Source organism: Chelonia mydas, chromosome 4 (assembly GCF_015237465.2).
Source record: "Chelonia mydas isolate rCheMyd1 chromosome 4, rCheMyd1.pri.v2, whole genome shotgun sequence".
Taxonomy (NCBI): Eukaryota; Metazoa; Chordata; order Testudines; family Cheloniidae; genus Chelonia; species Chelonia mydas.
Genome location: NC_057852.1, coordinates 11,640,317 through 11,663,603, shown reverse-complemented (window position 1 = coordinate 11,663,603; position 23,287 = coordinate 11,640,317). Strand labels below are relative to the sequence as shown.

The 23,287-nt window shown below is 49.2% G+C and overlaps 1 protein-coding gene across 5 annotated transcripts in view; it reads left to right on the top strand.

Moving 5' to 3' along the window:
• The window catches only part of RBPMS (RNA binding protein, mRNA processing factor), a 175,353-nt gene extending 154,663 nt beyond the window's left edge, over nucleotides 1–20,690 (top strand). For 4 of the 5 annotated variants that reach the window (XM_043545186.1, XM_043545185.1, XM_043545188.1 and 1 more), the window contains 3 exons: nucleotides 651–720; nucleotides 15,086–15,191; nucleotides 18,948–20,690. In XM_043545186.1, the coding sequence (XP_043401121.1) occupies nucleotides 651–720; nucleotides 15,086–15,131 (116 nt within the window). In that variant the 3' untranslated portion in view covers nucleotides 15,132–15,191; nucleotides 18,948–20,690. Of the gene's footprint in view, nucleotides 1–650; nucleotides 724–15,085; nucleotides 15,192–18,947 lie in introns of those variants that run through there. The other variant, XM_037896641.2, reaches the window with a different exon arrangement.
• The last annotated feature ends 2,597 nt before the right edge of the window (nucleotides 20,691–23,287 follow it).

Sequence of the window (23,287 nt, the reverse complement as noted above, 5' to 3'; positions counted from 1 at the left end):
AGGGCAGAAAGCTGAAGCCCCACCGCCTGGGGCGGAAGCTCAGGGCTCCCACGTCCCGCCACCCGGGGCTGAAGCCAAAGCCTGAGCAAGTTAGCGTCACAGGGCCCCCCTGTGGGTGGGGCGCCGGGCAATTGCCCGGCTTGCTATCCCCTCACGCCGGCCCTGGCTTTTATAGGCAGAAAAACCAGTGTTTGTGGCACAGATGGGCCATGGAGCTGTTACAGCATGTTGGGGGGGCGGGGGGGGGGGGCGAGAACCTCAGCTCTAAGCCATAGCTCCAACTTCGGGTGCGCAGCTCCGGCACAGATCTGCCCCACATCCAGCCCCACAGGTGTGCTCTGGCAGGGGGGCCACGAGCGCTGGCCTTGGCCCTCCCGTTGAATCCGTTGTGCACCGCCACAGGGTTGCAAGTGGAAATGAACGGGTGACATAATGTTGGGTCTGCAGCTCTGAACCGCCCAGAACTGAGGAGGGGGTGGTGTTTGAAGCAGGGGTTTGGGCCAGGCCTGTCTGGCACTTAGGATGAGCCCAGAACAGGGCCCAGCTCTCGCCCCCTCTTCGCAGAGACCCAGGATGTGGTTTGTGCAGGAGCTGAAGGCGTGTGATGCACCCTAGCTCATGTTTCACTTCCGCCGCTCTTGTCTTTTCAGATGCGCTGGCTCCCTCCCTCAGAGGCTGCTTCTCAGGGCTGGAAGTCCCGTCAGTTCTGCTGAATACTGTGTAAGTGTCCGGCTCGGCGTGGGCTTCGCTTCCCCGGCACCAGCTGGAGGCAATGGCTCCTTCCAACCGTCACTGTGGGCAGGCGAGGAAGGGGATGTCCTGCCATAGCAGAATTCACGTCGCGGCCCCCGGCTCTGGTCGGAGTCTGTAGGCCTGGGAGGAACGGCGGTATCTCCTAACGCATCCCCAGTCCCTACGTTCCTCTCCCTTGCTGTCACCGTCTGATAAAGTGATTCAGTGCCCGCAGATGGCATTAGGGGTGGGTGACGGAGGCCAGGGCACCGAAACTGCAGTTGAAGGAAGTCACTGGACAGTGCTGTTGGAGTGGCTGTGATGCCATTCATTCAGTACGAGGCTCCCCCCCGGAGCAGAGCCAGGAGGGGACACTGCTGGCTGCAAGGGAGGGTGCAGCACATGGAAAGACAAGGTGTGTGTGTGTGTGTGTGTGTGTGTGAAGGCAAAAGGGCGGGCATTCTGCTCTGTGGGACACGGGGAGCCCACGAAGCAGAACCACATCAAAGGGCCAGACAGGGAGAAAATGCCCTAGCTCTGTAGCTTGGAAGGCCAGGAGGAGGCTGCAGGTCTTGTCTGACCTGCATAGCCTAGGCTGTATCCTTCACTCAGGGGCGCCTCCCTGTGGGTGCCCTAGAGCAGATCGTTCAGAGCACTCACGCGTGCTCAACGAACACGTGTGTTTTCTAAACATTGACCGTGAATCTCTCTCCTTCGGGTGCATGTTTAGCTGAACAGAGAGCTAGCGGGCTCTGCTGCTGGAGTGACTGGTTTAGCCTCCGTCAGGCAGAGATGGCGAACATTTTCGTTCACCATTGCTGTGTGTTTCTATCACACACCCTGGAGAACAGGGCCCCAGATGAATTAACTAAACCCAACAGCCAGGTTTTAGCTCCGTCATTCCCAGCCTGGCTTTGTCAGAGCCCCAGGACAATAGCTGGGTGGCTGGGTACCCTGACCCCACAGCCCTTGTGCCCCATGCCTAGAGCCCCATTATCATCCCCTGGCAGACTTACCCTGCCTCTCCCTATGTCTGGCCTGGCCATGCTCTTTCCTGTCCCTTGTTTTCTCTCCTCCCTTTCCCTTTGCACCTTGTTTTCTCTTTCTAGTCTTATCCCCCCGTCATTCCTTGCTCTCCCTGCAGCCCACGGGGTCAGGACCCAGGCTGTGGTGGCATAGCGGACACACAGAGCTGGGGCCTGGCACCCTATGGGCACAAGCTGACCCAGGCCCAGCTGTACTGGGGCCCCCTGGAGCAGGGAGGGGAGAGGATTGCAGACACTGCCCACAACTCTGGCCACAGCAGCATGTTTGTGCTGGAGAGTCAGCATGGATTCAGGATCATGCCCAGACACCACTGCTCATCTCCTCGGCCCTGTGCCCCACGGTGCCATGCTGGCAAGGCTGTATTGGGAGCACTCTCTCATAGCTGGCAGCAGTGGGCATGCACCTTCAAAGAGATGTGACGTTAACGTATGTCTCACACTGGCTGTCAGCTTCGCGGAGCGTGGCCTGGAGGTGACTAGCAAGGGCTGCCAGGGAAGGCTGGAGAACATGACCCAGTGTTTGGGTGGCTCAGTGCAATGGCTCCGGCTTGTGTGCTCATCCCCAAGCGTTCCTTGTTCACAGGCTCATTGTAGGCACCACGTTCCCTATGTGCCACACAAAGCTGGGGTCCCCACCGTCACATTCCTTGTTGAGAGCTGTCTACCTCAGCGCCCACAGCTGAGGTCATAGAGAGGCCTGCGTGCCTGCAGGGCAGGGGTCTTGCAGCACTCGGTGCTCCTGGCCTGAGTTGTCTCTCTTGCTGTGGGGACCTTGTGCCCACGGCAGGCCCTGGCACGCTGAGGGGGTGCCCCACGTGCTGCTGCCCTTGTCTATTGCTGACATTTGTGGGTGGTCCCTCATGCAGTTGTATGTGGGGGAGATTCTCCCTGCCAGTGGCCCAGCATTGGCCGATGGCAGTGCAAAGCCGAGAGCAGTCTATCTGAAACACCCAGGCTACCAAGCATGCCCCACTCCAGACGGCAGGTCTGTCAGTGCCCGTGGAGCTTCTAGCTACTCACCAGTGTGCATAGGGAGTAAATGGCACGAGGAAGCTTCATCACGTTGGGCTATCCTGGTGCCCGCTGGTGGGACATGCTGTGGTCTGACTGATGCCCTCACAGTGACTGTGCCAATCCTCAGCGCATCCTCATTGTCCAGCTCATTACCATCTCAGCAATACTGTTTCTTACTAGACTTGAAAGTGCCTGTAGTCTGCGCCCCCTCTCAAAACCATCTGCTAAGAAACTATGGGATAGACTTCATTTAGAGAGAGACAACCCTAATAAGCGGATATTTTCTCAGCTGAAAGAATGGTTCAGTCACCCTGCCACTGAATGTTCTGCAGGTGTACAGTCAAAGCTGTAACCCAGACTCATTCAGAATGGCACTGAACTACTCAGTAAATCTTCCAGCAGCATGGCCTCAAGTCACCCGTAGACAACATTCACCACACGTCTGAAGATCCTTGTGTGCATACACAGAGAAGTGGGATCACCTCTGCTTATGACATTAGTGAATCCATTACTAGTTACTGTGTCCAACGCTGATGTCTCACATGGCAAAAAGGATGCTGACCAATTGGAGAGGGTTCAGAAAAGAGCTACAGGGATGATGTGCAGTCTGGAAAACCTGCCTTCAGAGAAACACTAAAGCAGCTCAGGCTTCAAGAGAAGGTTGAGAAGTGACGATGACAGCCTGCAAGCACCTGTATAGGGAGGGGCTTTCTGAGAGCAGAGGACTCTAACCTACAGACCAAGCAGAACGAGATCCAACAGCTGGAAGTTGAAGCTTAACAGTTTGGACTGGAAATAAGGTGCAAATGTTTAACAGGAATGGTGATTAACTGCCGTAACAAACTACCAAGGGACGGGGTGGATTCTCCATCACTTGACATCTGTCTCTCTGAACTCTCTCTTTCTAAAATATATGCTCTGGCTCAAACTAAATTATGGGCTGGATGCAGAGATCGCTGTGTGAGGTTCTCTGGCCTGTGGTAGATGGGGAGGTCAGGCTAGATGATCACAATGGTCCCCTTCAGGCTTTAGAATCTGAATCTAAAAGTGCATACAGAATACAGCTTGCAAAGATTCTCCACAAAGACGAAAGCAAGGAGGCTCCATTCTCCCTGAAATGCACAGATCCTTCCTTACTCTTTACAACATGCATGTCCAAATACAACAAAAATGTCTTATTAAAAGTTAATGAAAACTCCCTTGGCAGCAGATCAGGCCAGGGTCCATAAATGAAAAACACATGTAGTTCCTGAGCACAGATTACCACAGCACAGGGGAGAATTTATTTTATTATACAAATATACTCTTTTGATGCAAATCAGTGTTGGAAGAGAAGTTAGAGAAGACACAGTCTGTAAATATTGCAGCCATTTGTGGATAAATAAACTGTGGATATTAAAACAAAAAGTAAAACCACTAGGCCAGTAGCAGCGCTAAGCCCTAATGCATCTACCAGACTGTTCCCAGGCTTTGCCCACTTTCACAGCACATCCGTCTAAGCTCCTTGTGATTCTTGACATGCAGCTCAGATAAAAGGGTTCAGCAGGCTTCCCACCATACACACGCCGAGGTCACCCACCACTGGTAGCTCCTGGAGTCTGGGCGTACTGTCCCTCCCAGTGATGCTGTCTATGGCCAGACAGCCTCCCCCTTTCCCTCACACTCCTCACTAGCTGTGCATTTTACATGTAAAGCTCAATAAACGTGACCGTCACAAATAAAACCCAGGGGATACATTTCTTAAGGGAGATTGGCAAATGCTACCACATCTGGCTGGCTCTGATGTTGTATGTAACGTCCCACTGAGCACCTTCACATGCCCTCAGTGAGAGATTAGTGCCTAGCAAAGGGGCCAGGTTGGCAGGGCTAGGCTGTACATCCTCCACTCAGCCACAGCTCTTCACTAGCCGCAAGCACATTCGGCCCCATCACCGGGCTCCAAGCCTCTTCTGAGGCCCTGCTCTCCCACTCCGATCTGTGCAAGCAGGCCAGAGCCTAGCCCCCTGTGCGCTCAAGCTGTGCCACCTGACCTGAACCCAGCAGGAGGACCTGACTACGAGTGTTGGGCCCGCGTTGGGGCAGGTGGGAAAACAACTGGATCCTCTGGGGCTTCGGTCAGGTTGGCTCTCCGCGTCCTGCCTGGGTGTTGGTGTGGCGGTGGCTGCTTGCCCCGCTCCTGCCGGCTGCCACAACCTGACTATGCTGTGCAGTGAGTGTGCCAACAAGTCACAGCACCGCTCGCTCCACGGCACACAGAGTCAGCATGGGGCAGCGGCTGTCAGGAGCAGGGCACGCAGCTGCAGCCACCACCATGCCAGCCGCACGGGCAGGAGGTGGTGCTGGCACTCACTCAGGTTCAGGGGGAAGTGTCGGGTCAGAAAATGATTCAAGCCTCTCGGGCTGGGGCTTGGGTCTGGGTTGGGTTCACATCAGGCTTAGAAAGTAGACCTGAGCAGACCTCTGCTCTGAGGCTTAGGGGAGCAGCAGCAACGGGAAGTCATCCTGACACAGATGGACTCGGGCCAGTTAGGGCAAGATTTTTTGCAAGCAGCTAGTGCCTTTCAGTGCCCAACTTGAAAGCCTTCAGAAGGGCCTGATCTCCAAGGCTGGTCTGGCCGGCAGTGCTGCAGACTTGTGCCCGGGCACCTGAAAAACAAACACCACAAGCTGCCACAAATTGGACCCCGGACTCACGAGTCGCGTTAGAAAATCTTGGCTTTAATTTCTAAACCTAAGGGTATGTTTTCACGGCAGCTGGGAGTAGTCGTCCCAGCACGGGGAGACCAACATGAGCCAGCTCTGCTCAAGCCAGTGCGTTAAAAACGACAGGTCACGGCTCAGGCTAGCCACCCTGAGCATGTGCCCACGGGTCAGGTGGGATTGTGCTCGGGCGGCTAACCCAGGCTGCTGCCACACTGCTACTTTTCGTGCACTACCACCAGCAGACTTAGCACAAGTCTGTCCATCCACACTGGGAAACACCCGCGCAGTGGCTGCGTGGACGTACCCTAAGATAAACAAATACGTAGAAGAGACCCCAGCACCAGCCAGGTGGGCCACCTCAGAGATACTCCAGTGCCTTAGAGGGACCTGAGTGCCAGCCAGGTGTGCCACCTCAGAGAGACCCAGGTGCCTAAGAAAGACCTCCATGCCAGCAAGATACACTGCCTCAGAGAGACCCCAGCACCAGCCAGGTGGGCCACCTCAGAGAGACCCAGGTGCCTTGGAGAGGTCCCAGTCTCAGCCAGGTGGGCCACCTCAGAGATATCCCAGCACCTCAGAGAAACCCCAGTGCCAGCCAGGTGTGCCATCTCTGAGAGATCCTGGCACCTTGGAGAGATCTCAGTGCCAGCCAGGTATCCAACCTCATAGAGACACATGGTACCTTGGAAAGATCCCAGCAACAACCAGATTTGCTGCCTTAGTGATACCTTGGTGCTTTGGAGAGGCCCCAGTGCCAGCCAGGTGTACCATCTGAGAGACCCTGGCACCTAAGAAAGTCCTCCACATCAGCAAGACCCCAGCACCAACTAGGCGTGCCACCCCAGAGAGACCCCAGTGCCTTGGAGAGACCTGAGTGCCAGCTGGGCATGCTGCCTCAGAGAGATCATAGTGCCTTGGAGAGACCCTGGCACCTAAGAAAGACCTCAGCACCACTAAGGTGCACTGCCTCAGAGAGACCCTAGCACCAGCCAGGCATTCCACCTTGGAAAGACCCCAGCACCTCCAAGAGAGCCCAGTGCCTCGTACAGACCCCGGTGCCAGCCCGGCACACCGTCTCGGAGAGAGCCCAGCGCCCCGTACAGACCCCGCGACCAGCCCGGCACACCGTCTCGGAGAGAGCCCAGCGCCCCGTACAGACCCCGCGGCCAACCCGGCACACCATCTCGGAGAGAGCCCAGCGCCCCGTACAGACCCCAGTGCCAGCCCGGCACACCGTCACGGAGAGAGCCCAGCGCCCCGTACAGACCCCGCGGCCAGCCCGGCACACCGTCACGGAGAGAGCCCAGCGCCCCGTACAGACCCCGCGGCCAGCCCGGCACACCGTCTCGGAGAGAGCCCAGCGCCCCGTACAGACCCCGCGGCCAGCCCGGCACACCGTCTCGGAGAGAGCCCAGCGCCCCGTACAGACCCCGCGGCCAGCCCGGCACACCGTCTCAGAGAGAGCCCAGCGCCCCGTACAGACCCCGCGGCCAGCCCGGCACACCGTCTCGGAGAGAGCCCAGCGGCTCGTACAGACCCCAGTGCCAGCCCGGCACACCGTCTCGGAGAGAGCCCAGTGCCTCACAGGCACAACCAATGGCTGAAGGTGCAGTCAGCAAGCTTCAAGTTGGAAATCCGATGCAGAATTTTACCAGTAATAATATTAACCACGGCAACTGATACTTACTAAAAGATATGCTGGATTGTTCCACTCTCGCTCGGGCAGGAGTCACGGGGTGACAGACTCTGGCCTGTGCTATGTAGGTCAGACTAGATGAGCACAATGGGCCACTCTGACCTTGCAGTCAGTGATTCTATAGAAAGCCAAGATGGTTAGAGAAAACAGAAGTGTCCTGGACTAAAAATACAGACGTGCCTCAGACTGACGTTGGCGAAGTGCTGCTCTATCTATTAGCTAGTCGGGAAGCACTGACTGGCAGAGAGAAAGCCTGCATCCCTGGGGATTCATAGATCTGAGACCAGAAAGCGCCACTCTGATCATTTAGTCTGACCTCCTGTGTAACTCAGGCCAGAGAACTTCCCCACAATATCTCCTAGAGCAGATCTTTCAGAAAAATATCCCGTCCAGATTTTAAAATGGTCACTGATGGAGAATCCACCACGATCCCTGGTAAATTGTTCCAGTGGCTAATTACTCACACTTACACCTTGTTTCCAGCCTGAATTGGTCTAGCTGCAACTTCTAGTCATTGGATCGTGTTATCCCTTTCTCTGCTAGACTGAAGAGCCTGCTGTTAAATATTTGTTCCCCACGGAGGTACTGATCGCTCAGAGGCTGTCGCGCCCCTCCTTAACATTGCTGCTCTGCTTGCAAATGGCACATGTTCAGGGCCTAGCTGGCCCCCATGTCTCTGTACTTTGTAGGACACCAGGTGCTCTTGGTACCCTGGCAACAAGTGCTCAGATCCTGATCACATGGTCTTGTCAAACCTGTTCAGTTGGACTCCCCTTTGCCCAGCCTCCCATACGTATGGGTGTGCCCTGGTGTTCCTCCCCACCAGCTGGAAAGAGACCAGCATCCAGGCCCAGGTTAGATTTCTTTCCCTTTCTTCAGTGCTCTGCTTATTGTCTTTGCAAACCAGAAAGGAACGTGTGCAAAAAGCAACACAAACAACAGTTTGGCTAGGGGTTCAGGCTAGTCCTCTGGCAGCTACCAGATAGGGCCCTCTCTGACTCCACACAGGGGTGCCACAGGGTCTGTCCACTAGCCTGCAGCCTCTTACTCTGGTTACCGTCTCCTCTCTCCTGGTTTCCCCCCTTTATATTGTCCAGCTGAGAGCATGAGCTAATCATGCAGTGCTGATCAGATGCATTAGCTGATTCTCTGCACCTGCCTGCTGGGCTTCTGTCTGGGGCAGGGTCAGCTGCTCCCTGTTCCCCCCCACCCCTCCCCAGGACTTAAAGGGGCAGGTTGCACTATTACATGCCCTTCCCTCCCCCCCCGCAACCCCCAAGAGTGGTGCCTGCAATGCCTCCGTCCCATGAAAATTGTCTGCATTCACGTGTCTGGCTCCGGACCAGTAGTGACCTGTAAATGCATACAGTTGCAGGGCTAGGTGCCATTGTGTCTGTCTTGGGGTTTGTCCTGCACATAGCATGGTCAGTGATAAGGATGAAATTTGCTCCAAGCAAATGGTACCTCAGGGCCTCAATGGTCCACTCTATCACCAGGCACTCCTTTTCAAATCACTGCATAGTTTTGGTCCCAGGGCAGGAACTTTCTCCTCAGATGTAACATGGGGGTTCCCCATCCTCAAGGATAGCCCCAACCCCCATTCAGAGGTATCAGTCTGCAGGATGAAGTCCCTAGTAAAGTCCGGGCTACGTGGCACTGGTGTGCTGCAAAGGATTCACTTGATATCCCCAAATGCATCTGCACATGCAGGAGCCCAAGGCACCTTCTGTGGTGCCTTGTTATGCAGAAGGTTCGTTAAAGGGATGGTGGTATAAATCAACAATAGTATCCAGCTAGCCCCAGAAAAGATTTTACTTGTCGCTTAGTGGCAGGGATTGGTGGGTCTACAAGAGCCTTTACCTTGTCTACCAGCAGCTTGATTCTCCCATTCCCCCAGGGTATCTCAGGTATTTTGTATCTGCATATCCAATCCAACATTTCATGGGGTTGGCAGTGAAGCCCACTTCCCTGAAGGACTAGAGCGCCGCTCTGACCCACTGGAGATGTTCTGCCCAGATACTTGTATAAATCACTTCATCATCCAGGTTGGCCACAGCATATACCCAGCGAGGTAGGAGTAGCTTATCCATAAGTCTTGGAAATGTCGCTGGGCCCCCATGGAGTCCAAACGGAAGGGTTTGGAATTGGTAGAGGTCATAAGGTGTGGCAAGTGCAGTCAGCTAGTAAGGGCCAGAATTGTTATATATTAGGCCTGCCCCAGTTCATCTCGCATCTCGTCAATCCTAAGCATACGATACACATCAAATTTAGAACTTCATTTACTTTGTGGAAGTCAATACAAAACTGAATACTGGGGGTCAGTAGGCCTCAGCCACCTGCTCAAAGGTCTCTAGGAAGAACTCCAGGTCACCCTCTGGTCCCATCTTAGTGTGAGGGCTCCTCTTCCCACCCTGGCAGCCTGCACCAACCTGTAGAGTGCGGGGGTCCCAAGCCAATGTTCTGAGCACGAATTGCTGATGACCCTCTTGATGCTTCTGCGGGAACTACGGCTGCTGCTGTGGCAGTCAGGCACTCTGGCGGCCACTGCTTTCCTTTCCACGTCACAGAAGCGGCAAGACCCCTGCTTTTCCCCGGGCCATGGAAAGCCATGCCCGCATTCTCCATTACGTGTACCCTGGTGGCTCTAGTCACCAGCTTGAAATAGACAATCAGACAGGCCCAGGTTAGTTTTCTGTCCCTGTCTTTGGGGCTCTGTTTATTGTCTTCACAAACAAGATAGACAAGTATGCAAAAAGCAACACAAACAACCATCTGGGGTGGGGGGGGTTCAGACTGGGGTCTTCTGGCAGCTACCAGGTGGGGCCCTCTCTGACCCCACAGGGCAGCTACACAGGTTTGGTTGGTCTGCCTGCAGTGATTACCAGCTCCACTCTACTGGTTTTCCCCCTTTATATTGGCCAGCTGAGAGTGCGGACCAATCATGAGATGCTGGTCAGCTGCTTCCCAGCATCTGTCTGCTGGGCTTCATGCTAGGGCAGGGTCAGCTCTCCCCAGCCCTCTCCCTTTGGGCTATTAAAGGAGCAGATAGCCCTCTTGCAATGGACAACAAGCCACTTCTTGCCCATCCAGTTCAGTATTTAGACCATCAGCACCATTTCAGGTTGGCCTTTTGTTCCTGGGTGCTAATCCCCCAGACCCTGGGGAAAGAGAACATAGGTTTCATTCCCCTCCCAGCAGCATACGACGCAGGAGCAATCCAAGGCAGTTACAATACAATGGACTCGTGAGTCCTCTCCTGACTCAACCCCAGTGTGACCACAATGCAGCATCGCGCCCCTCCCATTGGGCCGGGCCCTGCACAACACAGACTAAGAAGCAGTCTGTGCCCCGAAGCGCTTACAAGCCAGCCAGCCTAGACAGCCATAGTGGGGACAGACAGACAGACAGCCAAAATCCCAACGGCGCATCTTGCGAGGTGCTTTTTAACCAAATTGCTCCAGACCCGCCTACCCCGCCCCATTGTCCATCTGCCCCTTCCAAAAAACCCTCCCAGCCCACCCCATAGAAACAAGAGCCAAGCGGGAGGAGCCTGTTCCTCTGTCCCAGTCTCACCCACTCGCTAACAGTAACCAGGTCAGAGTCCCACTCCCCTGCCTCCCACCCCACTAACACCTTGTAAGATGACGACAAGAAAAATTCCCACCAGTGAGAAATCAAAGCTCCCCAGCTGGACAAGACTGCAGAACAGCTGGCTGGGGAGGTGCTGTGAAAGGGGGTTGCTTACTGTTTGAGGGAGCGCTCCCCACTCCAAGCCACCAATCCCACGCACGCCCCCACCCATCCACATGGTTAGCTTGACTCTTCCCAGGCCCTCACAGCTAGCTTGAGGCCCCAGAACAGATCAAAACCGGCCTTGCTGGAAATAGCCACACTTGGAAAAGGACCATGTCTCTTTGCTGATACCTTAATTTATGGCTGTTGCCTTTAAGCCTCCGCATCTTGGTCCTGTCTTTTTAGGAAAGGACATGATGTCCAGTGGCTATTTCCATGCCTGCGTATTAGAAAGCGATGCATGAAGAATCTGTTTTGAATGTTTGGGGAACAGCTTTTTTTCCAAAATAAGGATTGCTCCAACATCACTAGTGGAGACGTACACAACGCCATATTTGGGAATGGTGTATTATTAGTTCCCTCGCGGCGCTCTGGCTGCTGCAGCCACACGACCTGGCCCAGAAAAGAGCAGCCCCTGCACCTCGCTGTAAGGACCCCCCCCAGCACATGGGGATCAGCGCAGCTTGTCGTCTGAAACGAGACACCCACATTTCTCTCCAGAACAGAGTGGGGGCGTCGCTCGGGCAGGAGAATGGCTCCCCCCGCGAGGTTCTCGGCAGGACGGTGTCCTGTCTCCATCAGAGTTCTGCGGGGAGAGCGGCGTTCTGCTCCCAGCTCTTTTCCAGACTTTCTGTGCGACCCTGTAGGAATCCCTGAAAGTCTGCGAGGCGGGGCAATGTTCCCCCTGCAGCAGAGACAGCCTAATTCATTATGGGCTCAGTCATGCTGTCATTATTGGGGCTGCTCAGGGCCAGGCACGCCAAACCCCTACAGTGCCCGTAGCATGCTGGGTGGACTGCAACTCAGAGGCCAGCCTTGTAGGTGCTTCAGCAGCTGGGCCTTGTAGGCGCTAGCCCTGGTGGATCCCACTAACCACTCGTATGGCTATGGGAGAGGGTGTTTATTAGGGCTGGCAGAAAAGGGGAAGGCTGCAGATGCCCTAGGTACAGGGGCGACACAGTTCAAAGTGAGCAGTAGCAGTAAATGTTCGGACTGCCCAGTCGAGAGTCAGGCCTAGTGCAGTCTGTCTCGAGCTTCCCGCTGCACTGCCCCAAGAGCAGCCCGGCAGGGAGACAACGACTTGGGCAGCTCCACTTGTCTCTCTCTGGCACTCCTTCCTAGTGGGAACAGGGGAGTGGGATATGCCTCTGTGTCCCAGACACACAGGGTCACTGTCGCTCCTCCCTGGTTCAGACTGCGCCGGGTGCCTCCTGATTTGCACCTCAATTGTGTGGTCACTGACTGTTTCTGGGGAGAGGCTGCCTGAGCTTTGCACGTCACTGTGGTAAGGTCCTGGGACCGCAACAGTTCTGGGCAGGGATCTGCGGCAGCTGGGCTTACTGCGCTGTTTGATTTGTTCTGCCCAGTGACTCATTTTAGTTACTGCTCTAGTATGTTGCACATCTAGTGTGTGATGATTGGCTCCTGGGGTCAGGGTGTTGGGATTGGTAAACCCGGGACTGGTGATGCTGGGAGAACTAGCATGCTGGCATCACTCCCCTACACTGCGCAGCGGTAGAGTTAAAACTGCAGGCGTGGCCGACCGGTGTGTGCACAGACAGGAAGGGAAAGGGGAAATGTGCAGACAAGCCCAAACTACATGCCCAAAAAGTCACAATCCCACAGTAGAGGAAGAAAATGATATTGGTTAAAGAACTGACCTGGTTTAGAGGGGAAGTGAAGGCAGCTGTAAAAAATAAAAATACATAACAATGGAAGGAAGGGGAAGCTGATAGTAATGAATATAAAGCAGAAACTAGGAATTGTAAAAAAATGATAAGGGAAGCAAAGGGACACAAAAAGGAATCATGGCCAGCAGAATTAAGGACAATAAGGAGGAGGTTTTTAAGTATATTAGGAACAAAAAGAATTCTAGTCTATTACTAGATCAAAACAGAATTATCAATAAAAATGCATAAAAAGCAGAAGTTCAGTAATTATTTCTGTTTTGTATTTGGGAAAAACAGACAGTCAAATCATGTGATAATTACTATTATCATTAATAAAGAATTACAGGAGGGTAATATAATTAATGCCAATCAATAAGGATGTAAGGAAACTAGATCCTGTCAAACTGATCGATATCTTTTTTTGATGAGATTACAAATTTGTTTGATTAAGATAATAGTGTTGATTAATCTTCTTAGACAGAAGTAAGGCTTTTCACTTGATACAGCAGGACATTTTGATTAAAAAGCTAGAATATAAACTTAATGTGGCTCACATTAAAGGGATTAAAACCTGGTTGATAGGCCTCAAAATGTAATTGTAAACAGTGAATCATCATCAAGTGGGTGTGTTTCTTGTGAGGTGCTGCAGGGATCAGTTCTTGGCCCTATACTTTTTAACATTTTTATCAATGACCTAGAAGAAAACATAAAATCATCACTGATAAAGTTTGCAGGCAACACATACATTGGAGGATTGGTTAAAAACAAAGAGGACAGGTCACGGAATCAGAACGATCCAGATTGCTTGGTAAACTGGGTGCAAGCAAACAATATGCATTTCATATGGCTAAATCTAAATGTTCACATCTAGGAACAAAGAATGGGGGCCATACTTACAGGATGGGGGACTCTATGCTGGGGAGCAGGGACTCGGACAAAGATGTGAGGAGCATGGGGGACAATCAGCTAAACATCAGCTCTCAGTGTGACACTGTGGCCAAAAAAGCTCGTGTGATCTTGGGATGCGTATACAAAGGAATCTCAAGTAGAGGTAGAGAGGTTATTTTACCTCTGTATTTGGCACTAGTCTGACCGCTGCTGGATACTGTGTAAGGTTCTGGTGCCCACAGTTCAAGAAGGATGTTGATAAATCTGAGAAGGGTCAGAGAAGAGTTGCAAGAATGATTAAAGGACCAGAAAACATACCTTGATTCACAGAGCTCAATCTATTTATTTTAACAAAGAGAAGGTGAAGGGGTGACTTGATCACAGTCTATAGGTATTTACATGGGGAACAAATATTTAATAATGGGCTCCTCAAGTCTATCAGAGAAAGATATAACATGATCCAATGGCTGGAAGTTGAAGCTAGGCAAATTTAGACTGGAAATAAGGTGTAAATTTTTAATAGCAAGGGTAATTAACCATTTTAACAGTTTACTAAGGTTGTGGTGGACTCTCCATCACTGGCAATTTTAAACGAAGATGGGATGTTTTTCTAACAGATCTGCTCTAGGAATTATTTGGATCTGCTCTAGGACGGTCTGTGGTCCATGTTTTCCAGGAGGTCAGACTAGATGATCACAATGGCCCTTCTAGCCTTGGAATCTGCAGATCTATGAGCAAGCCTGAGCACATTTGGGGTGTCTGTCAGGCCCACTCACACTCCCTGCTGAAGAGACTCTTAAAAATAGCGGCAGGGGACAGAAAATCATGAGCGTTGTAATACTGGACATTCTCGTTAAAGATGCTCTACTTAAAACTTGATTTTTTTTTTTATTACATTAGTCAGTTTTTGTTAAAAAGTCAACGTGCCCGTGTTACCTTGAACACCGGTCTCTTGTACTTTGGAATGAGCAATCTCCAGTAATCCCAACCAGGCCTGTAGCATCCAAAGGCCAGACACGGAGGCAGACACCCCTACCTCCTATCTCCCAACCTTCCCCATTGCAGATGTTTGCTGTGTTTAATCCACCAGTTAAGGAAGTCCAGCGGAGAGTTAGGAACTGAACAGGGAGTTTATGAAGCATAAAAGTAATGCAGCTGTAACTGCACAAACAGCAAGGAGAATTGTAGTTCTAGCTGCTTTCACGCACAGTCCTCAGTCCCCCACAAACCTCTTCAGCAGGATATGAGGCCAGACGCCTGACATTGCTATCACAGCAACCTCCCAGGTCATCCATGAAGGCATGAGGCCACTTCCAGCAACTTCACCCTTTCCTGGGGCTGTGCACCCAGCCCCTTGCTCCTCTGAAACAGATGTTATCACCTCCATTATTGACAACTTGGAAACAGTCAGTGTTGCATGAATGGCAACAAGTTCTCTGTTATTTGGTGCTCCTCCTCTTGGATTTCCAGACCTCAGTGTCAATTCAGAAACACACATGGTTCCTGTGGAGTTTCTGACTGTACCTGTCTTTTTTCTGTCACAGGTATCAGGTGTGTGATGGTGGCTACAATCAGTCTTGTGGGTATTAATGGAGCCTTTGAAGGTGGCTACTGGTTTCTCATGCCCTCCTGCAAAACTACAGTGTGCTGGTAAGTTAGAGGCAACCGTCAAACCGCACACTGCTTTGGGGATGAAACCCTCCTGGCAGCAAATGAGCAGGATCAGCTTCTTCACCCCCTAAGCTGCAGTGGGGCTTACAGTCATAACGTGGGAGAATTATTGTCTCAGACCTGCAGTGAGGATGCAGTGTCCAGCGCAGTGAATCACGGGACTGGCACTTCACCCTGCTCCTGCGTCTGTGTGGCAAATGGCACAGATGCAGTCGCAGGGGCACGTAGAGAAGAATACATTCATTAGCCCACATGCTGGGCAGTCACCTGTCTGCCATGCAAAGCACTTTGCAGCTGTACAGGAAGGATGGGCGTCACCTAAACCAAAATAGAACCAGACTGCTGGCATGTAAAATTTAAAAGGTGGTACAGGACATTTTAAACTAGGGCCTGGGGGAGAGAAGCACAAAGTTCAGACAGAGAGATCCCTTAGGGGAGGATCTATTAACGGGCATTCTCTATAGCCTAGTAAAGCAGAGAGGATAGAAGTTGATAAAGTCCCAGAAGCCACTGAAGAGAAACAGTCATTTGAAAAAGAAATCCTATTCAATTACGTCACATGACAACTAAACAGTGACACATTTTATAAGTGCTTGTATATACATGCTAGAAATCTATATACTAAGATGGGTGAACTTGAGTGCCTGGTACTAAATGAGATAATTATTATTATAGGCATCACAGAAACTTGGTGGAATGATGATAATCAGTGGGAACACAGTAATACCAGAGTACAAGATACTCAGCGATGAGAGTAGGTCGTGCAGGTGAGGGAGTTGTACTATATGGGAAAGAAAGAATAGTGTCAAATACAGTAAATATCTTAAATGGATTAAACTGTACCAAGGAATCTCTATGGATAGAAATTCCATGTTAGAATAACAAGAATACAGCAGTAGGAATATACTACTGACCACCTGACCAGGATGGTGACGGAATCTGAAATGATCAGGGAGATTAGAGAGTCTAAAAAAATAGAAATCTTAGTAACACTGGGTGATTTCAACTATCCCCATATTGACCGGGTATGTGTCACTGCAGGACAGGATGCAGAAATAAATTTTCTAGACACCAGTAATGACTGTGTCTTGGAGCAGCTAGTCTTGGAACCCAAAAGGGGAGAGGCAGTTCTTGATTTAGTCCTAAGTGGCACACAGGGTCTGGTCCAAGATGTGAATCATAGACTCATAGAAGATCAGGGTTGGAAGGGACCTCAGGAGGTCATCAACCCCCTGCTCAAAGCAGGACCAATTCCCCACTAGATGATCCCAGCCAGGACTTTGTCAAGCCTGACCTTAAAAACCTCTAAGGAAGGAGATTCCACCACCTCCCTAGGGAAGCCATTCCAGTGCTTCACCACCCTCCTAGTGAAAAAGTTTTTCCTAATATCCAATCTAGACCTCCCCCAGAAGGGTGAATATGGCTGAACCGCTTGTTATTAGTAACCATAATGTAATTAAGTTTAACATCCTTGTGGGAGAGAAAATACCAAAGGCGGCCACCGCAGCAGCATTTAACTTCAAAACGGGGAACTACACAAAAAGGAGGAAGCTAGTTAAATGGAAATTAAAAGGAACCGTCGCAAGAGTGAAATGCCTGCAGCCTGCAAGGAAACTTTTTAAAAATACCACAATAGTGGCACACACTAAATGTCTGCCCCAAATTAAAAAAAACAGTGAGCGGACCAAAAAAAATGCCACCCTGGCTAAACAAGAGACTAAAAGAGGCAGTTAGAGGCAAAAAGGCATCCTTTAAAATAGAAAGGCATCTTGAGGAAAATAGCAGGAACATAAACTCTGGTAAGTCAAGTATAGAAGTGTAATTAGGCAGGGCAAAAAAGAATTTGAAGAGCAACTAGCAAAAGACACACAAACTACCAGCGATTTTTTTAAAGCACATGAGAAGCAGGAAGCCGGCCAAACAATTATTAGGGACCACTGGACAAACAAGGCGCCAAAGAAGCACTCAACGAAGACAAGTCCATTGCTAAGAAGCTAAATGAATACTGCAGGGGATGTGAAGGAGATTCTCACACCTGAGCCATTCTGTTTAGGTGACAAAACTGAGAAACTGTCCCACACTGAGGTGACAGTAGAGGAAGTTTTGGAACAAATCAATACATTAAACAGTAATAAGTCACCAGCACCAGATGGCATTCACCCACGAGTTCTGAAGGAACACAAATGTGAGACGGCAGAACTCCTACGTGTGGTATGTAACCTATCGCTTAAATCTGCCTCTGTACCAGACAACTGGAGGGTATGTAACATAACGCCAGTTTTTTAAAAAGGCTCCAGGAGAAGATCCTGGCAATAATAGTCTCGTAAGCCTAACTTCAGTACCTGGCAAATTGGTTGAAATTATAGTAAAGAACAGACTTATCAGACACATAGATGAACACAATTTGTGGGGGAAGAGTCAATACAGCTTTTGTAAAGGGAAATCATGCCTCACCAATCTATTAGAATTCTTTGAGGGGATCAACAAGTACATGGACAAGGGGGATCCAGTGGATATATTGATCTTGGACTTTCAGAAAGCCTTTGCCAATGTTCCTCACCAAAGGCTCTTAAGCAAAATAAGGAGTCATGGGATAAGAGGGAAAGTCCTCTCATGGATCAGTAACTGGTTAAAAGACAGGAAACAAGGGGTAGGAAGAAATGGTTAGTTCTCACTGTGGAGAGGGGGAATGAGTGGGATCCCAAAAGGATCTGTACTGGGACCTGTGCTGTTCAACATACTCATAAATGATCTGGAAAAGGGGGTAAACAATGAGGTGGCAAAATTTGCAGATGATATAAAACTACTCAAGATATTTAAGTCCAAAGCCAGGACTGCGAACAGTTACAAAAGCATCTTACAAAACTGGGTGACTGGGCAACAAAACGCCAGATGAAATGCAATCTGGATAACTGCAACATAATGCACATTGGAAAGTATAATCTAAACTATACATACAGAATGACGGGGTCTAAACTAGCTGTTACCACTCAAGAAAGAGATATTGGAGTCACTGTGACTAGTTCTCTGAAAACATCTGCTCAATTTGCAGAGGCAGTCAAAAAAGCTAACATAATGTGAGGAACCATTAGGAAAGGAACAAGAACCAGGGGCCACACAATGAATTTAATAGACAGCTAGTTTAAAACAAACAAAAGGAAGTACTTCTTCACACAATACACAGCCAACCTGTGGAACTCATTGCCAAGGGATGTTGTGAAAGCCAAAAGTATAATTGGGTTAAAAAAAGAATTACATAAATTCATGGAGGATCGGTCCATAAGATGGTGTGGGGCTCAACCCTATGCTCTGGATGGCAGGGGATGGATCACTCAGTAATTGCCCTGTTCTGTTCATTCCCTCGGAAGCACCTGGCCACTATCAGAAGACAGGATCCTGGGCTAGGTGGACCATTGGGCTGACCCCATGTGGCCACTATATTGTTCTGATGGTTCCTTCTGGCCTTAAAATCTATGTGTCTATTATGTGGTAATGATTTCCCTCTCCACCACCCTTCTAGCCCCTGTAGATACACACATACACCCATTTAAAAAAAACTCTCCCTGTTGCAGGTGCCCAGAGAGCTCATTTATTAGATGTGTTTGACAACTCTCCAGACACATACTTCTGCATGCGAATGCATCTAAAGCTTCCTTCAAATCCAGTTACTTTTAATCTCCCCCATTCCAGGATTTCAAATGCCTTTCTAACTCCTGTTCCTCTCCACTGTTGCAGGCTTGAAAAACCTCACACAAGTTTTGATTCCTTCAAGACTTTGCCACAGCCTCTATCACACATCTGCTCTCGTAGAAGAAAAAAAGCATACAAACTAATGATGTTTTCCTTTTTTACACTGTATTATTGTAAGGAAGAGTGTTACTTGTGAAAGCACGGTCGGACAGTCATTGCTGTATAGTTTGAAAAGTATTTTCAAACAAAAAACATAAAAAAGCAAACTATAAAAGCAAAAAGAGAGCAAGTATTTTTATACCAGACATTGTGCGTATAATGATCTTACACCGGGTTAGATCACCAGTTTTGTGCTTGACTTTTGAATGCGTGCAATTAAGATTCTCTCTTGTTTTTCTTTTTTGTAAGCTGCATGTTGAAGACGTTTTTAAATCTTGTTCAGAATTAAATAATTGTATTGTTAGGTTTATAGGTATTGTGCTCAGCCTGGGCGGAGTTAAAATGTGCTGAACTACAGATCTGAGTATATTTACAGTATTCGGGTTTTATTCCCCAGTGTACCATATTCTATCAGGCAGGACAATCAGAAAACAACTTAGTATAATATTTCTACCTTCAGGCTACAGTTACAGCTTGCAGTGTGAGGCTTTAGTCTAGCAGAGAGCTGTGCAGGGAAAAGCCATGCATGGAGCAAGTTGAGACTGTTATTAATGAGAGCTCTCCCTGTGCTTTCTTCATATACAGATACATTTGCTGGGTCACATCTTTCTTTCCAGGGGCAGGAAGGGCTGGTTCCAGTAACTGCTTGAAATTTTTATTGGCAATGTAAACAGCTGTACTGGGGAAAAATTGACCCCAATTCAGCAACACACTCAAGAACATGCTTAAGTCTAGTTGAAGTGCATGGGACTTAAACACATGCTCACAGTTACACTTAAGTGCTTTGTTGAATTTGGGCCTTAATGAATAGTTGATGCCTGTCCAGCTCCTTGCTCGGTAATATACTGGTATTTTTAATGCAAAAATGAAGCCAAAAAGGGAAGCATTGGCATTTTCTGCTAAACCCTGTTCTTTACTCCAGTCATTGTCTTGAAGCAATATTTGTAATGTTTACTGAGAATACTGTACCAGCAACAAGAAGCTTATTTTCACAGTACATTCCTTTTCCCCGATTGCTTTTCACTCTGCACAGGAATAGAATATAAAAATGAGTCTTTGTTTTCTTGTAAAAGGATTGACAACTCCTTCCCCCTACAGACGACTCTCTCTCTCTCCACCCACTCCCCCGTAAGGAATGCTGTGCTGCAGACTGCACTGATTGGGTCGAGGCCCTGATTGTTGACAAGTGTGGTGAAAGTGTGCTCACAAGTTTCCCCCCTAGTTTTGTTCACATTGTGCTGAACACATAGTGATGTCAGTGTTTTTATGATGACAACACAATTGTTCTTTGTGGAAATGCAGATGTTGAGAATTCTTCAGTCCGAAGACCACAATGGTAGTTGAAAGCATAAGACAGAAAAACATCACTTCTACTTTTGTTTAAACAAAGTGACAAGGAGAACTTGAGAACAAATTAAATTCTAAGGCAAATGTTGAAATAAATCTAAACAGAAATGTATAAGCATTCGAACCAATAGACTAGTTCTTTAGAAAACGGATTTTCTGTATTTGTTTTGGGTAATAGAGGAAAGAAACTTCCACATTGTCTACTCTGCTTTTTTGAAATATGTTTAAAGGTACTTTTCTATTGTAATTTTTAAAAAATAAAACAATGATTATTATAACTTATACCACAGCCTGGGGTGCTGATTTGCTTATGGCAGGGTGACCAATCCACGCGCATCTGGGAACCTCACATGTGACTGAGGCTGGGGTCTCAGTCCTGCAAGAAGCTCTGACAGGCACTACATTGGCCTACCAGCTCTAGAATGACTATCACAAGGCCCTGATATCAGGAAATGAATTACAAGAGCTGAGCGCTGTACACGATTGTTAAACGTGGTGCACCATTACTTTCGATAACTCATCATTGTTGTCAGGCAGCCAACCTAAGATCATTACAGGCCAGTTCTAGCCAGCAGCAAGTAGCATTCATGTTTTTCAGTGTTTGGGGGGGTGGGGGGAGGAACATGGGGGGCAATTTTGGACTGTGTATGCAGAGGCCTCCCAGCCCGGCCCACTCTCTTCTGGCTGGTGCTATGCAGGAGGTCAAACCAGGTGCTCACAATGGTCCCTTTTGCACTTTTAGGGAGGAAACAGAGCACATCACCAAGGAAGTATACATGGGAATAGCATGAGTGTGCAGGGGCAAAATCAGCAAAGACCAGGCAAAGAATGAGTTACAGCTGGCAAGGAATGTTAACGACAACAAGAAGGGGTTCCTCAAATATGTCAGGCAAAAGAGAAAGGTCAAGGACGGTGTGGGTCCGCTGCTCAATGGAGAAGGTGGGCTGGTCATGGAAGATGATAGGAAGGCAGAGCAGCTCAATGTCTACGTTGCTTCAGTCTTCACACAAAAAATAACATGTGACCAGACGACTAGGAAAGTTACCATAGACAATGAAGGGAAAGGGAGGCAGATCAGGATAAATAACGAACACAGCAGAGATCTTCTGACTAATTTGAATACATTAAAGTCCGCAGGGCCTGATGCTATTCACTCCAGGGTGCTGAAGGAATTAGTTGAAGAAACCTCAGAGCCACTGGCAATAATATTTTCAAATTCATGGATGACAGGAGAGGTTCCAGAAGACTGGGGAAGGGCTAACACCTTGAAAAAGGGGAAAAGGGAGAAGCCTGAGAACTACAGACCAGTCAGCCTGATCCTGATACCTGGGAAGCTACTACACCAATGTATAAAACATTCAATTTGTGAATACCTGGAGAATGAAGGGGGGATCACTAGCAGCCAGCATGGATTTACTAAGACCAAATCATGCCAAACCAGCTTGATTTCCTTCTTTGACAGGGTAGCTGGTTTGGTGGCTGTGGGAATGCAGTGGACATAATATACCTGCACTTTAGCAAGGCTTTGAACACAGTCCCATGTGACATTCTGACAAGTAAGCTGGAGAAATGCGGGTTCAGCAGAACTACCATTAAGTGGAGACATAATTGGTTACACAACCACAAACAACAGGTAACTATTAATGGGATGATGTCAGCTTGAAAGTAGGTCTAGAGTGGGGTTCCACAGGTATCTTTTCTGGGTCCACTGTGATTTATCATCTTCATTAATGACCTGGCCTTAGGAATAGAGAGCATACTGATCAAATCTGCAGATGACACAAAGCTGGGGGTGGGGGGTTCAAACATTTTGGAGGACAGAGCTAAAATTCAAAGGGAGCTTGATAAATTGAAGAACTGCGCTGTAGACAACAAAATGAAATGCAACAAAGACAAAAGTAAGGTGCTACACTTAGGGATGAAAAACCCAGTGCACAAATACAGCATGGGGGATAATGGCTTGGCAGCAGCACTGCTGAGAAGGATCTGGGAGTTGTGGTGGATCACAACTTCAACATGAGTTAACAGTGTGATGCTGTTACAAAAAAAGCAAATGTAATTCTGGGTTGCAATAACACAGGCAGAGCATGCAAGCCATGGCAGGTGATAGTACCGCTCTACTCGGCGCTGGTTAGGCCTCAGCTGGAGTAGTGTGTCCAATTTTGGTCACGAAAGGATGTAGAGAAACTGGAAAGGATCCAAAGGCGAGTGACAAAGATGATCAAAGGGATGGAATGCAGCCATATGAGCAAAGGCTGAAGGAACTGAGTATGTTTAGTTTGGAAAAGAGGAGATCAAGGGGGAGACGTGATAGCTGTCTTCAACTATTTGAGAGGCTGCCATAAAAAAGATGGAGAAAAGTTGCTCAATCTTGCCACAAAGGGCAGGACAAGAGGCAATGGGTTCAAACTACAGCACAGCTGATTTAGATTAAATCTCAGGAAAACCTTAATAACTATACGGACAGTAGGACAACGGACCAGACCGCCTAGGATGGATGCTCCTTCACTGGAAGTTTTCAAAAGGAGGCTGGATAGGCACCTATCTTGGATGTTCTGAACTCAACAAATCCTGCATCTTGGCAGGGGCTTAGAATAGATGACCCTTGGGGCCCTGTCTAACCCTGTGGGTCTATGAAACGCCAGTCCCTCACACTGGTTCCACATTCTGCTCTCGTCCATACAAGGTGTTCAAAGTTAGACATGACGATATCCAGGGCAAAACACGGTACACCTGGCTTGCTTGGTCCTTTAAGAAAGCTTAAAAACCCAGCATGGAAGGGATCAGCAGGACCTCAAGCAATGAGTCCGTGTTTTTAAAATTGCTATGGGTTGATTTTGAGGCCCATCCAGCTTGGCAATGATGTGATTTCCCATTGA